The 16,243-nt window shown below is 41.8% G+C and overlaps 1 protein-coding gene across 4 annotated transcripts in view; it reads left to right on the top strand.

Moving 5' to 3' along the window:
* Window positions 1-16,243, top strand: part of LAMA3 (laminin subunit alpha 3) — a gene marked incomplete at its 5' end in the record, with an annotated part of 299,569 nt that overhangs the window by 107,743 nt on the left and 175,583 nt on the right. For 2 of the 4 annotated variants that reach the window (XM_014591287.2, XM_014591288.1), the window contains 2 exon segments: window positions 931-993; window positions 6,844-6,978. In XM_014591287.2, coding sequence (XP_014446773.1) covers window positions 931-993; window positions 6,844-6,978 — 198 coding nt within the window. 4 annotated transcript variants of the gene reach the window in all.

Genomic DNA, 16,243 nt, shown 5'->3' with positions numbered 1-16,243 from the left:
TTCTTCATGGGTTGTTCCATTAATTGCTGTTCATCCCTACTCTCAAAATTCCTATAGCCCTAACACAGGAAAAGTGTTATAAGCTGTGAAGACATGGGGATAAGATTCATGTGAACAGAGTGACTATATATACCATCTTACTCCTGCTGTCCCAGGGTAATTGTTAAGATAGCACACACTTTCTCTGTTGAGAATGTCCTGCTTTAGATTATAAATTATACAATTGCTTTATATGAAGGGACTTCAAGAAATTCATGAAAAGATGAAATAAAGTCTGAGTTTATTTTGGCACACACACACACAAAAAAAAAACCTTGAAATCCATGCCTAGCTTTTTCAGAATGCCCATTTTCCATGAAAATTTTCAGGACCATTGAGTTTAAAGACACCAATGTTTTAAGCAGAAATATAATGATACCACATTGGGATTTAGTCAATTTAGAATCTGTGATTATTGAATAGGAAGAGAGCAGAAATTATACTCACCTTTTTAGTAAAAAGAAAAAGAAAAGAGGAGGAGGAAAAGGAGGAAGGAAAAAAGAAACCTGAAGTAGTTTCATAGCATAAACAAAATTTTAAGGAAAAACTTGAAAGAAGGCATTCTTTAAAAGCTGGTCTCAATTTTATATCTAAAAACCAATAAAGAGGCTGAAGGAGCCGAGAGCACCTTGCCTAGGCTGAAGTTTAGCAATTGTGAGGAAAAACCATCAATATAGTTTCATTAAATATAGAAATCAGAATGCTTAGCCAGTCTGGTTTCAATTGCTGGCACATTTGAAATGTAGAGATACTACTTCTTAGAAAAGTGGTCTCTATATGCTACTTTTCACTACAAGAAAGAGTTTTTTCCTACTTAGTGCAATTTAGTACTTTACTTTGTTGTCTCCTTAATCATTCTCTGTATTTTTAAATAAATGTTTTTCTTAATAGGAATTCCTATGTATCCCCTTTCTACTCCAAACCCAGAAGATCCAGTAGCTGGAGATATAAAAGGCACGTAACTTTCCTTTTGGTTTAACTTCTGTGAAAATGTTACACTTCCTATTTGTTTTCTATTTCCTGGGTACCCTGTTCAAGCCCAAGTTCAAATCCTGCATTCTAGAGCATGACTGATGCCTTACAGGTGTCTCTAATTGACCTGTACACCCCTCCCCCTATTCTCTATCCTAGCCTGTCTTTTACAATGGCACTGCCTGATAAAGGAAATGAAGCAGAGCTTGGATACATATCACTGAGTTGCTCAAAACACTTTAATGGCAGACAGTTGTCTACTGTCTTATTTAGGCTCTCCAAAAGCAAACCCAAGAAAGAAATTGGGTGCAAGTATTTATCTGGGAGGCGATCTTAGGAAACATCAGGAAGGTGGTGAGTCAGGGAGTGAAGGGAGACAGACCAAAGGTATGTTAGTCAGCAAAGTCCTTCTGTAGCATCTGGAGCTGTATCCCCCTAAGCAATGCTGGGAGACAGCCAGAACTTCCTCAGAGTTACCCCAGTAGAAGGGGTGATGTCAATGTCTGCCATTGGTGGAGGACTGCTTCTGCAACACTGGCTCTCTGGCACTTACAACTTGGACTGCAGGAAGGCTGAGGAACTTCAGCCAAAACAAGTCCCTGGGCAGAGTGGCAGGGGTGCAGTAAGCAGTCTGTGGAGAGAAAAGGGAATATCCAGAGGATGTGGGTGCTACATCTATCTACCCAATCATTTTTCCAATCATTTTTCTACATCTATCTACCCAATCATTGCTACATCTATCTACCCAATCATTTTTCCAGGATGTGGGTGCTACATCTATCTACCCAATCATTTTTCCAGGAGTGTTTTAGTATTCCCTATTCATTGCAAAACACCACTCTGGCTATTGAGAACTTAACAGAGAATGAGAAAGAAAAACAATCCCAGCTTGGGACCAGCAGTTGGCGTAATGGCTATGTTGCTGGACTCCCATGTAGTCGACCGCGGTTTGAGTCCCAGACCTGGTGGCTTAAATTCATGCTGGGCACGTGTGCGTGTGTGCCCAAGATCCTGAGAGGAGAATGGAGGAGAAGGGATTGTGGCGTGGCCATCACCCCTGGAGGGGGGCGGTGATTTCTCACTTTCTGTCTCTCTGTCTCTCTCTGTCTTTCTGGAAAGTGCATGTGCCCTATAGAAAAAACTTTTCCAAAAAAAAAAAAAAAAAATCCCAGCTCTTCTAGAGCTTCTACTCTGCGGGGTGTGTGTGTGTGTGTGTGTGTGTGTGTGTGTGTGGTGAGGAGACACAGAGAAAAACAACTATAATACATAAACCACAAAACCAATAAAATATCTCATGTTATTATTATTCTATGATATGCAGGTTGTATCCTGCACTAGGGTGCCATCTTTCAGAAGAAGCTATTGATAGCATAGACATAAATTCAGAAGAAGAATCTAGCCTCCGCGCTTTGCTCTCAGACTGTGGCCAATTTCCCTACATACATCGTAATTGCATGCACAGGGATGTACATATACTCAGAAGTACATGCATGAACCAATATAAGAGCATACTGCATGCACGCAGCCCAGAACTGGGCCCTGTCTGGGTTATGTTCAAGTCACCCACTTAGTTCATCTTTCCTGCTCCAGAGTACTCCAAAGGCCTGTTGACCATGTGCTCATCTCACTGGGGAGGAGGTAGCGGGGGCAGTGTGTGAACACAGTTGCCCCTCTACCAGCATGTCCAGAGTGTGGACAGACCAAGAAGATGGTGTCTGAAATGCTCTCATTGGCAGAATAATTCAGATTCTGCAACAGCATAATAGCTTAGGGCCCAAGCTAAGGGGAAGCCTTGTAAATGAGGTTTGTAGATAAAAGAAGAGAAAAAGGAAACACTGGGGCTTGGCTTTTAGTTCTTTGTCAGTCACTATGAAGACCTACCTATTCTGTTGCTAACAGAAATACCTGAGACTGAGTTAAAAGAATAGAGGTTTATTTGACTCATGATTCTGCTGGCTGGACCATCCAAGAGTATTAGGATGGCTTGTGGTTGGCCTCTAGTGCTGTTACAACATGGCCAAGAGAAGCAGACAGATCTCCTTGGGCATGTGCAGTGATGGAGAGAAAGAGGGAGGGAGGGGGGGGAGAGAGAGAGAGAAAGAGAGAGGAGACCGAAACTATCTACTTCCTCTGTTTGACCTTCCCACATTCCAGCCAATTGGTTGGTGTCTGCTCATATTGAAGTTGGAGCTTCCTCTTAAAGGTCTTAACACCTTCCAATGCCATTATGTTAGGGACCGAATTCTACCACATGAAACCTTGGAGGGACAAACCATTATCTAAACCATGGCAAGAACTTACCTTTTACTTGGAGTGTGATGGAGGCTATAGAGAGTTTTGTACAGAGAAATGACCTTATATGAGTCCTGTGGCTACTGCATTGAAAATATTAATAAATTAGAGGGAAAAGAGAAGAAGCAGGGAGACCTGATGGGAAGCGAGGGCCATAATCTATCAGGAAGAGATGATGGTGGCTCTGACCCAGGCAGTCTCAGATGGTGAATATGATCTGGGGGTGGAACCAGCAGAATTTGCTGGTCTAGAATATGAGAAAAAGAGAGGGTTCTAGGGTAACTCAGGCTTTTAGAAGGAGGGGGGAAAGTAGTTGCCCTTTGTAGAGATAGAAATACTGAAAAAGAGAAGGCAGAATGTGTGGACTGGAGGTGAGACAGTCAGCTATGGGGACGTGGGAGCTTGTGGAAGCTCTCTTCTGGCTGTTTTTTTGTTTTATGTAAGACATAGTAAATGATGTCAGGGGCAGAAAGTGAGAATGAGAAGGAGGGTTTGGAGTTGAGGGGGAAGGTGGTAGAGTCATCCAGGAGCGTGAGGGAGTACATGGACTTGGGAAATGTCATGGCATTGCTGGCCAGCACAGAGGGCTCACTCAAGATCAGCTGTAAGGTGACTCTGGTTTCCCATCTATCTTTATTTCTGCTTCTATGCCCTACTCACATTCACCTCCTCTGATCAAACCATGGTGCTGTGTTATTCATATGGGATATTGTCTTATGCCTTTGTTGGACACTTGGGTAGTTGAGGACAGCAGCTAGCTTGACTCAGTTTGCAACTCTTACATTATCTACCATGCTTTGTGTCCATAGTGGGTATCAGTGAATGTTCCCTTAAATGTTTGTTAATCGACTAGATTGGAACTTGGCTTTCGAGCCTTAGTTACAAGAATGTTTTAGAGCTTTGGTTCTCTTTTACGAGAATGTTTTAGATCTCCCATTTATGGTCTCCTTATAGTAATCCCTTTGTTATTGAATTTCTTCCTCTCTCCAAGTAGCCTGGTGGTGACTTCAGAAAAAGAAATATAATTGAACTTGAAAGGCAGTACAAATGTTTGTTATAAAATGTTAGGGAAGCCTTAGAACATAGCCTCGAGGAAAAGAAGTTTCAATTAATGTAATTAGTTTTATTTGGGAATTTGAATGCACAGATAGCCACTTCAATTTTTATTGATTCATTTTAAAAAGTTTTAAAATTTATTTCTTATTATAATGAGAAAGACAAAGAGACAGCACCCCAGCAGGGTGTATTTTTTTCCTCCATAACCCAGCCCCATCCTCAGCCAGTCATAGTTCATGGACACTGCATGCCTTTTGTGCTCAGGGAGGTCTCCAGATGTAAACCTGGAACCTTCCCATGTGGGTCAGCCTCATGGAGTGTTGCATTTTACCACTGCATCACTACCTAGCCCCTCAAGTGCATTTTTAAAACACTTAATTTGGGGCTTAACTCCTGGCAGTGAATTTAATCTAGGACATACCCTGAAAGTTGCTTTTAAAATCATGATCAATTTATATTCTTAAGTAGAGTAGAAAGAACTCAGGCTTTGGAATCAGGCAAATCTGTGTTCAAATCTTGCCTTTGTCCCCCTGACTGTGAGACTCTAAGAAAGTTCATTAACCTTTCTGAGTGTATTTCTCCTTCAACTACAAAATGCTCACATGGGGACCAGCAGTTAGCATAATGGCTATGTCTCTGGACTCCCACGTAGTTGACCATGGTTCATGTCCCAGACCCGGTGGCTTAAAACTCACGCCGGGTGCGTGTGCGTGCAGGTCCAAGATCCCGAGAGGAGAATGGAGGAGAAGGGATTGTGGTGTGACCATCCCCCCGGGGGGGTGATTTCTCGCTTTCTGTCTCTATGTCTCTCTCTGTCTGTCTGGCAAGCGCACGTGCCCTATAGCGAAAACCTCTACAAAATAATAATAATAATAATAATAATAATAATAATAATAATAATACAATACAATAAAATAAAAAACAAAAAACCCCCAAAATGCTCACCTGTTTTTCAGGGCTTGTGCTTGACTTCTGTATTTATCTATTCATAATGATATCAAGCAAGAGTTCTGTCATGTGAAAAACACTTGTTTAGAAATGCTGTACAATGGCACTGGAGTCCTGTGATGAACTCTCACCAGTGTCCAATATGCTTGGTGTTTCACGCTTCTATTTCTGTGTAATAAATCACCCCCAAAATTTAGTGGTTTAAAATAACTAGGGTGATTTCTCACTATCATGTGACTGGGTAAGTGATTCTCTGCTGTGCTTATTGGAGGGTTTGCTGGGGGCTAGGTTTGCTGGGACAGGTGAGCATTTCTCCATGTGTCCTTTATCCTGAAGAAAGCTACACTGTGGGTCCCTCCCCCAGGGGTCCCAGTATTTCCAGAGGGTAATGTAATGTAACGTAATTTCCAAGGGCTATGGTGACCTGGGCTTAGAGGTCACATAGCAGGTCTTCCACACTATTCTCTTGGTCATGCAAGTCATGGAACAGTAAGTGATTTCAAAAATTAAAGTGCTGTGAAAGACAAACATAACTAAGCTAGAGAATGGGGGTGGGTGGGGGGCTTATATATACAGATTGATTAGGAAGACCTTCTTGGGGAGGTGTTTTTGAACTGACACTTTCTAGACTATCAGAAACAGTATTGGCTGTGTCAAGAACCAGTGAAGGGGCATTTCAGACAGAGTGAATGGCCTGAGCAAAGGTCCTGTGGTGGGATAGTGCTTAACTGAAGCAGCCTGGTGCTTTGAGGGCTGTGTGCCTGAAGAATTACCTGTGTCAATATGAAGGAAGCCACATCTGGGATGTAGTGGGGCAGAATTTATGTTTCTTTTCTTTAAAAACATGGAGGATGGATGGTAGAAATAAGTTTAATTCAAGATTGTCATTGGATTCAAATTTATTAAATTGTCCATGTATTACTATACAAGGTTCAGATTTAGAGGTAGAAAAAGTGTTTCCACAAGCAGAGATGTTAAAACAATTGTAACTGTTTTGTAGGATAATGCTCATCCTCTCTCCCTCTCTTCTTCCTTCCTTCCTTCCTTCCTTCCTTCCTTCCTTCCTTCCTTCCTTCCTTCCTTCCTTTTTAACTTTGTCAGAGGGCTTGTGTGCTTGTCAAAGAGAGAGAGGGAAAGTCAGAACGTACCATCCCACCACTCCATGGGAAATGGTCACTCTGCAATTTCTTCTCCTTCATGTCTCCCTCCTTTCGTTTTGGGCACGCACACACATGTGCCTTGTGTGTTTCTCAAGGTATCGGGTCTGGGACTCAAACTGTGTAGTTGGCTATGTGGGATCCAACTGCCTTAACCACCATGTCACTGACTGGCCCCCAAAATGTTTCTTAATGATATCTCTATCTTTTTCTAGATATTTCTTTATTTTCCTTCTAGCTGTAGACTTTTGGGCTAAGAATGTATACAAGCTATAAATAATTCATAACCTGTATTTTCATGACAGAACCCAAGGGGGAAGGAGAAGTGATAAAGGAATGGTGGGTGGAGACTCCCTCTGAAGTCTCTTGTCCTTTACAGGGTGTGACTGCAACTTGGAAGGTGTTCTCCCTGAAATATGTGATGCCTATGGAAGGTGCCTGTGCCGCCCTGGGGTTGAGGGCCCTCAATGTGACACCTGCTTTTTGGGTTTCTACTCATTTCCTATTTGCCAAGGTGAGTGGACAAAACACCAACAAATCAATAATCAGTCCTTCAGATACATTTCTTCCTGAGGAAATGTGCAACATCTTTCTGGCAGAGTGGGTACAGTTTAATAAATTAGCCTATGGCTTACATATGTATGTTACACGAGACTGTCTTCCTGCCTGGATCTTGTCACCTAGCCTCTTTTGTCTCTCCAACCTTAACCTTTCCACCTGCTAGTGCTCTGGAATCAGCTGCTTAGGTTCAATTCCTGGCTTTGGAGAGGAGGTGATATCTGAACAGTGTTTCTGAACTTCCATGTAGGTGAGAGAGGAGGCAGGGCTCTAGGGAAAGGGGATGGCAGATGTCAAGTTGTAGGTACACAAGACCACAGACTTCTCCTTCTCCACTTGTTTTGTTGTCCTGGTACACCATCCTAGTAAGAGTCACTGAAGGCAATGGAGGGTAGAAAGAGGAGGTGTCTTGCTCAGCCCCTAGAATATAATATTGAATTGTTAGGAAAATCATGACACACTTTTGCATAGAAAAACAGAAAAATACATCATGACTTTCCTGATGACCTAATCAATATGCAGTAAAAGTTGGGTGAATGAAGAAATGAATGGATAAAAATTGGTCCAAAATCTTCTTTTTTTTTCCCCCCAAGTTTTTGCCATAGAGCACATGCAGTCACTGAAGAAAGACAATGAGAGGGAAAATGAGAAAACACCCTCCAGGGGGATGGACACAATCCCTTCTCCTCTATTTTCCTGAGATATTTTGGGCATGCAAGTATACATGCTCGGCGTGAATTTTAACTTGCCAGGCCCAGGACTTGAACTGCTGTTGACCACGTGGGAGTCTAGCACCTTAATTACCATGCCACTTGCTGGCCCCACAAGTGCTTCTTTTCTACCTCCTGCATACTGTCTGACATTATTCTTCCCTCTGTGGCTAATGTAGGAAAGGGAGAAAGAAGAATTGGAGAGGATTATCAGTCAGGACCCACGGCAGGAATTCAACTCTATTCCAGGTATTATAAACAGAGAGACTTACTAGAGGCAATGAGGTAGTAAGTGGAGTTGTTAAGAGCCAGTACAACAGGCTCTATACTGGGCTTCCGGGGAGACCTCCAGAGACATGGTTGAATTTTAAGCCCAGGCTGCTGGGCACAGTGCAAGACTAGGAAGACCATGGTTCTGTTACCCCATAACCATCTCTTGGCACCAGGAAGCCAGAGATGGGGCACAGCAGCAGAAGTTCTAAAAAAGCAACAGGTAGGCAGCATTCTCTTTACTTCCCATCGTTTTATATTTTACTCAAATACTCTTGATTTGCAAAATTCTATTGGCATCCAAAGCCCAATCGTCCAAGAGGATCTGGGATGTGCTATTTTTAGCTTTCTAGCCTCTGAACACAGGAGGAGGTTAGAATAGGTATTGAGAAATCTCATCCACAAGATCAGACATGCTAAGGAACTGTGAGTGGGGGATGGAGCAGGAGAAACTCTCCCCTAAACTGGAGGACAAAGTAGTTAAGAATAAGGGTCACACTGGCTATTAACTTGGATAAGTTACTTAATTTCCCAGTTCCTCGGTTTCCCATTAGTAGTACCTACTCCATAACCTTGTCAGGATTATGTGTGTACTGACATGTCAAGCTCTTAGAGCCTAGAAAGCACTCACCTGTACATGCGCTATTATTCTTTTACCCTTATTCATCTTCTGTCACATACCTCCCTCTGTATCATTTCAAGAACCTGTAGTCCCAACCCCAGATCATCCCGTTTGCTCATATGTCTGAATGCCACACTCCAAGCCTTTCTTTTTTTTCTCTGGGCTTCTGGCATGCCCTATTCATTGATCTCTCTCCTTTGCCTTCATTTCTCAGCCTTTGTCTCTCTGCAGCCACAGAACAGAAATAAATAAAAATTATCAAAAAGAATCAAATGGAAATTCTGGAGTTGAAAGTATAATAACAAAAAGGAAAATTTTACTGAAAGAATAAGCAGACTTAATTACAGATTGATAGCTGAAAAACAGAGGGGAAAAAAATGAAAACTAATAATCCTCAGAGAAATATGGGACACCATGACACCAAACATATGTGTCATGGGTGCTCCATAAGGAGAGGAGAAAGAGAAAGAGGAAAGAAAGAGAAAAAAAATAGGAAAAAATAGTCAAACAAATAATGACTGGAAACTTTCTAAATTTGATAAAAAAAATCAACAAGCAAAAAACCATCTATCTACTTTAGAAGCTCAATAAACTCCACCCAGAATAAAGACACAAGAATTCATACCCATACACATCATAGATAAAGCTGAAAGACAAAAACAAAGAGAAAATCTTGAAAGCAACAAAATAAAAATGACTCATAATGTACAAAAAAATCCTGATTAGAATAACAACTGACTTCCCATCAGTAACAGTAGAGGCTAGAAGGCAGTGGGACTGTATATTTTAAATGCTGAAAGTCAAGAACTGTCAACTATGAGTATCTTCATATAGACTGAAGGCAAGATGTCTCTTACTTAGAGGCAGAACAGGGAGAGGGTGTCACCGGGTTGAAAACAGCCTGTACTTAGTGTGCTGGGGCTAGGGATGTGTGGGTGTTTCCCATTACCAGATGTTGAGGAGTCTGAGTGGGCGTCTTTGATCCTGTTCAGTAGGTCTGTCCAAAGATACCAGGAAACCTCAGCCAAAGCAACTGAAGTTTCTGCCCAGACGCTTGTTTGAAAATAAAGTGTATCAATAGAAATGCTGAGGCTTGGGAACCAGCAGTTAGAATAATGGCTATGTCACTGGACTCCCACGTAGTCGACGGTGGTTCGTGTCCCGGACCCGGTGACTTAAAACTCACGCGGGGCGCCATGTGCGTGCATGCCCAGGATCCCGAGAGGAGAATGGAGAAGAAGGGATTGCAGCGTGACCATCCCCTCTGGGGGGGTGATTTCTCGCTTTCTTTCTCTATGTCTCTCTCTGTCTGTCTGGTGAGCGCACGCGCCCTATAGTGAAAACCTCTCAAAAAAAAAAAAAGTCATAAAAAAAAAAAAAAGAAATGCTGAGGCTTAGTAAGGCCAACAGATTGGGAGATGACTGCCATTGAAAAGATGGTTTGTTGCTCATAGTTCCCAGAAGAAGAGGTTGGGGCATGCCATGGGGCCCACATAGAGAAGCACCAGGATTTGTCCGAAAGCAGAAAAAGTGGGGCAAGTATGTGGAGGGGAAAGCTGTGACCAAGAGCCATATTGTGGTTTCCGCAGGAAAGGGTGAGACTAGGTGAGCAGATTTAGAACTGGCTGGTTTGGATAATTCAGTGGGCTGTGGGTATAGGAGCTGTCCCCAGTTGTCTGGTACTTAGGTTGATTAGGGTATGAAGGTGGTGATCTAAAGTGTGAGAACTGAAAAAGAGGTGGCTGGGGGGCGGGGGGGCATGGACTCTAGATTGGTTGGTTTGCATAGGAAAAGACTGCAGCAAGGCCTCACAATGGAGAAGCATCCAACTATAGAAATAAGACATGGTTAATACAATACCTGGCAGCTGAGACGGTTGAGGCCTAAGGAAAGAGTTGAACTTCAGGAATAGAGAGGCATTAATCAACCAGGGACAAGGTAAAGAAAGGAGAGAAGTACCCAACAGGAAATCTGAAGAATTAGCTTCAGATTACTATAGGTCTGGTTCAAGAAGAACAGTCTTTCCCCCTTCCTCTCCTTCCTCCCCTTCCTCCCCACACAAACTCAGGGACAGATGCAAAGTTGAAGCCAGCAGTGGAGAAAGAATGCCCATACCCACCCTCAGCCTACCCCTACACCTGCCACTCCCACTTTCCCTTCCCACCATGGCTTGAATCAGGTCTGAAATGGAGGAGGAGAGCTTTGACCTTAAACTTTTAGGTCATTGGGAAAGTTATGACGCATTTTTGCTACTAGAGTTTTCATTTAGGTTCAGGGGCACAGTCACCCACACTGAATAAAATTGAAAAGGGCTGTGGGACTTAGTAATAGCAGCAGAGCTTGAACAGTACTTGAGCACTACCTGCATAAACTCTCAGTTGCAACTCTGTGTGGCTTAACTTTTCTTGCATTCCTTAAATTTTTCTGTGATTCTCATTTCTTTCTAGGAACTGCACTCATTTTTAATATGCTGCCTAATTAAAAATTATTAGATTTCTATAAAAAAATTCCAAACTAATTTTTTTCTCTTAAAAATCACTGTTTTAAAATGTGTGCTATAATTCTTTGATCTTCAACAGATCATTATTCCATCTAGCTGGAACTTGGTTATGTGGTTCATGTATCTTGAGCAAAAGTAAGAAGCGAGCATTGAGCTCCCTAACCCCTTATTGCCTCTGTAAAGTAAAAAATACAATCTCAAAAATGTGCATTAAAGGAATCACATAGACTTCCTACTCAACCTAGTCCATCTGTCCTTCCTTCCTTCCTTCCTTTCTTTCTTCTTTCCTTCCTCCCTCCCTCCTTCTCTCTTTCTTTCTCTCCCTCCCTCCCTTCCTTCCTTTCTTTCTTTCCTTCTTTCTTTCTTTTCTACTTCTAAAGTAATTATATGAAGTCTGGTTATTTGTGTTCCAGTTCAAACTTGTGGTGAATTAAAAACAAAATTTGAAGGAGGAAATGCTACTATGGTAACATACTAATAGCAGGGAGGAAACAGAAAAGCAGACTTGAAACTGAAGTATAGTAGACAAGGGCCATTTAATGAAAGGCACATAATTACTCAACTAGGAAGATATTGAGGATATCAATAATACTTACTTATGTAGATAAGCATTATTATGACGACTGTACGTCCTAAAGAAATGGTTGTGTTATGTATAATGTGACTGCATCAGAAGGAAGGGAGGCATATAATACATTTTAATAAGAGTACAATTTTAAATGATAAAAATGAGAACATTTTGATTAAAGAGTCAGTTATGGGCCCAGCCTCTAAGGCACAGTTGGTAGTGTTCTAGACTGCAGAGTTGGAAACCACATACTGACCATGGTTTGTATTTTCTACTGGGTTGACCTGAAAGCACACCAAGTGTGTGTATGCATGCCCAGGATTCTGGCAAGGTGTCTCTCTCTCTTTCTCTTCCTCTTTCTCTTCCTCTTCCTCTTTCTCTTTCTCTCTTCCTCTTCCTCTTTCTCTTTCTCTTGTCCATGTTCTATAATGAGTAAAAAAATAAAAAAGAGTTGGTTCTGACTCTTTTCTGTTTCATGCCTCAGAAAACTTGTACTAAACTGGTTTAAGGCAAAAATAAATTATTGGCTATATCTGAACGTTCCAGGCATAGCTAGTTTCGGAAACAACTTGATCCATGGGCTCAAAAGATGTTGGCAGGATCTGTTTTTCTCCATCTTTTTAATTCTACTGTCTTATATATTGACTTTGTTCTTAGGCCTTAGGTGGCAGTGAACATCTCTTAGATACACCTTGCTATGGACTGAATTGTGTCACCCAAAATTTGTATGTTGAAGCTGTAATACCCAGGATGACTGTATTTGGAATGAGGAAATAATTACAGTTAAGCAAGGTTATAAGGGTGGAGCTTTTATCCTAGTAAGAAGATACACCAGAATTTGAGCACTCTCTGTCCATTGTGTGAGGTCAATGTTAAGGTGGCTATTTACAATCCTCAGCAAAAACCAAATTGACCACCTCCTTGATCTTATACTTCTCAAGGCTCCAGAATTGTGAGAAGATAGATTTCTGTTGTCAGAAAGCCACCTAATCTGTAGTATTCTGTTATGGAAGCCAAAACTGATTAAGACACATCACATCTATAGAACTAGGAGGGGGAACCACAATAATCTGAATGAAGCAAGGGGAAGAGATATTCCCCATGCAAAATCAGGGTGTCCTAACCAAGATGAATGAGTGATAAGACTATGTGTCAGGGAAATCTTCAACTCTTGAGAAAACTTGTTCCCCAAGAGACCAATCCTATGAGAGATTAGGGAAATCTGAGGTTTGACTATAGCATTTTTCTTGCAAAGAGGCTGACAGCTAACATGTATTCATATGTGTGTGTGTGTGTGTGTGTGTGTGTTTATTTGCTACAGGGAACATGTGCTCATTGGAGAGAAAGAGAGAGAGAGAGAAAGAAATAAGCCCCTGGGGGGTGGCCATCTGGGGGATGGCCATGCTGCAATTCCTTCTCCTCCATTCTCCTCTCAGAATTTTGGGCATGCACAAATAAGCACCCCATGTGATTTTCAATCCATTGGGTCTAGGACCCAAACTGCCTAGTTGGCAATGTGGTATCCACCCACCTAACCTCCATGTCATCATTTATATTTTTAATTGAGTGGTTTTGGATTTCTGCTTCCAAAGATCTATCTAAACCTCTGACCTCACTGGAAGTGTTAGAGTGATAAGGCTTGCTCTTGGTCTCTCAAGAGAAGGATTAGAGGAAAACTAGCGGGCACACTCTGGCTCCCACTGGTGAATGTTTGTGGTCAGCCTCTGCTGGATTCTGTCTGTGGTTTGAAATTGTGACTCAGATGGGAAGAGAGAGGCCACCCTGTAAGGGGCAGGCAAATCATGTGCTGATACTACCCTCTCTCTTTTGCACTTGTTCTCAGCTGACCTGAAATAAGTAATAAGGAGACAGAAGTAATGTTCGGTGCTGGGATTCAAGCTGGAGCAGGAGGCAGTGCTCATCTGTCCTGCCATAGTGGTTCTTACTGATGCATATCAAGACCTGAAGAAGTCTACCAGTGCTTGAGGGGAGTTTTCTGAGCAGTATAGGAAATGCACTGTCACCTTACTCGTGTGTGGTATGGGGTATACCCTGCAGTTTGTTGTTTCAGACTTGAAGCATTCTGAGAAGGATTTGGGATGATGGAAATGATGGTGTCTCCTTTCTCTCTGCTCCTTTATTCTAGTAGCTTTTGTGATCTTTTTTGATAGGCTTCACTACTTGAGCCATCAAAAATTAGAATCACATCAATGAAAACGCTGTATCAATGGGCCCAGTGTATTCTAGCCAAAATATTTTTATGTGTTTGCTCTTTATTATTTTAAAGACTTTCAAAATCTTCTTTAGAGGGAATTTAAAAACATTTCTAAACTGCTTTTGCCAACTACAGTCCTAGATTTATGTTTTGCATTATATTAATCAACTCCAGACTTTTCTAAGTACAATGTTGTATTCTTTTCATTTTGACTTTGACTCACTCAAGTGCCCTATAATTCTTTTTCTTAGAGGTATAAATCAAGCCATAGATATGAGACCAGATTGGTGAATTTTCTTTACAAGGGATCTTCAAAATGTTCACAGAAAATATACATTATGAAGACACTGTGCCTGAATTTCAGAATATTCTTTGCACCAAAATAAACTCATACTTGAATTCCATTTTCCACAAAATTTTGAGTCTCCTTGTATATATCGACTACTTACATTTATGTTTAACTCTTTATCTTTAACCATAAGATATAACTGCAACTACCTTGGTGAACTTGGTATTTAGGGGGGTTTACCTTTCCTTTTCTTTTTCTCCATCTCTCATTCCTGCCTTCCTCACCTTTTCTCTTCTCCTCTTCTTCATTTTTCTCTTTCTTTTTGTATTTTTCTCCTCTTTTACTCCCCTCTCCCTCCTTTTGTGGTTCAGTTTGCCAGGTGGAACTTGGTAGCACTTAGCGGACAGGAGGTGGGGTGGGGTTGTAAAAAGGAGTCCTCCCATGACTATGAAATGAAGGCACAAGGAAATGCAGCTGTCCCCAAAACTGGACCATATTGACCTGACCCAGAACCCAGACTGTCCTCATTAGAAGCTGATGTGGTCTTTGGGCTGTGGTAATAAGTCTTCCTTTTTCTTTTTCTTTTCTTTTTTTTTTTTTTTTGGAGAGATTTTTGCTATAGGGCGTGTGCACTTGCCAAACAGACAGAGAGAGACATAGAAACAGAAAGCGAGAAATCACCCCCCAGGGGGTTGTGGTCATGCCGCAATCCCTTCTCCTCCATTCTCCCCTTGGGATCTTGGGCACACACGCACACGCGCCCGGCATGAGTTTTAAGCCACTGGGTCCGGGACGCGAACCACGGTCTACTACGTGGGAGTCCAGCGACATAGCCATTATGCTAACTGCTGGTTCCCAATAAGTCTTTCTTTTAAGAAGTCCTATAAATATATGGCAAGTGAGAGATTAACCTCATTCTTCCTGGTAACACATTCCTGTGAGTCAGACAAACTAGCCCAGGGAAGACAACAATGATGCCAGCTGATGGCTAGTGATGCAGGGGAAGGTTTCTGGCCTGAGATGAGCCTAGGAGAGCCTCCTAGACTTTCCAGGTAGAAAATAAAGACCTCAGGACTCTGGGTGTGGAGCAGTCTATAGTTAAGTTCTGAGGACATTTGCCTTGAACTAGCCTTTTACTTTGTAATTCGGTTTTTGTCTAAGAGAACATAGAGGTGGTTGGGTTGGAGAGGCTTAGGATTTGTTCTAGATTTATTTGTTTGTTTGCCAGAGGGCATGTGTACTCACGAGAGAGAAAGAGAGAGAGAGAGAGAGAGAGAGAGAGAGAGAAGAAAGGTGGGAAAGTACCACCCATGGGGGATGGCCATGTCACTATCCCTTCTCAATTTCTCCTTTCAGGATTTTGGGCATGAATGCACACGTGCCCAGATCTAGGACTTACACTATGCAGTTGGCCATGTGGGATCCAGCCACCTTATAACCACCACACTTTTGACTGTCCCTTCTCTAGATTTAATTTACCCTGTGTTCAGTTCCAAAGAAGTGGGTTGTGATAAGTATTATGAAACTGGCTGTTGGCTTTGTGATTTGACTGAAGAAAGCACCAGTCTGATTTTCTACGAGTAGGAAAAGCTCCAATATCATGGGCAATAAGAACTTCCCTTAAACAAAAATGATCTCTATTTAACTGTAATTTTCATGTTGTTTATATAATGTTGCCCCACTCATGAGCTTATTACTGAAGGAGAGTAGGATGGCATGATTCATAGTAAAACCTGTCTCATAGCAATGTTGCAAGGCTCAATAAGGTAACATATTTCAAGCATCAACACAGGGCTGCACCTGAAGAAGGATTTAAATAGTTTCTTATTCTCTCATTTAATCACTATTTGGCATGAACTGCTGGAAGATACTAGCGAGCATGGCAGACAGGCTCCTTATCCCTTTAGGCTTTTGTTACTATTATTTGTAATACTCCTTGAACAGAAACAATGAGGAGTAAATGGGAAGAAATGAAATACTCCAGAAGGACCTGGCCCCAAACAGAAAACAAAATTACAGTATTTTGAAAACCTTATAGTATTTCCAA

The sequence above is a fragment of the Tupaia chinensis genome, unplaced genomic scaffold (assembly GCF_000334495.1).
Source record: "Tupaia chinensis unplaced genomic scaffold, TupChi_1.0 Scaffold000550_1, whole genome shotgun sequence".
In the NCBI taxonomy this organism is placed as follows: Eukaryota; Metazoa; Chordata; class Mammalia; order Scandentia; family Tupaiidae; genus Tupaia; species Tupaia belangeri.
Note: the sequence above shows the minus strand (reverse complement) of the source record. Positions and strands in the feature narration are given on the sequence as shown.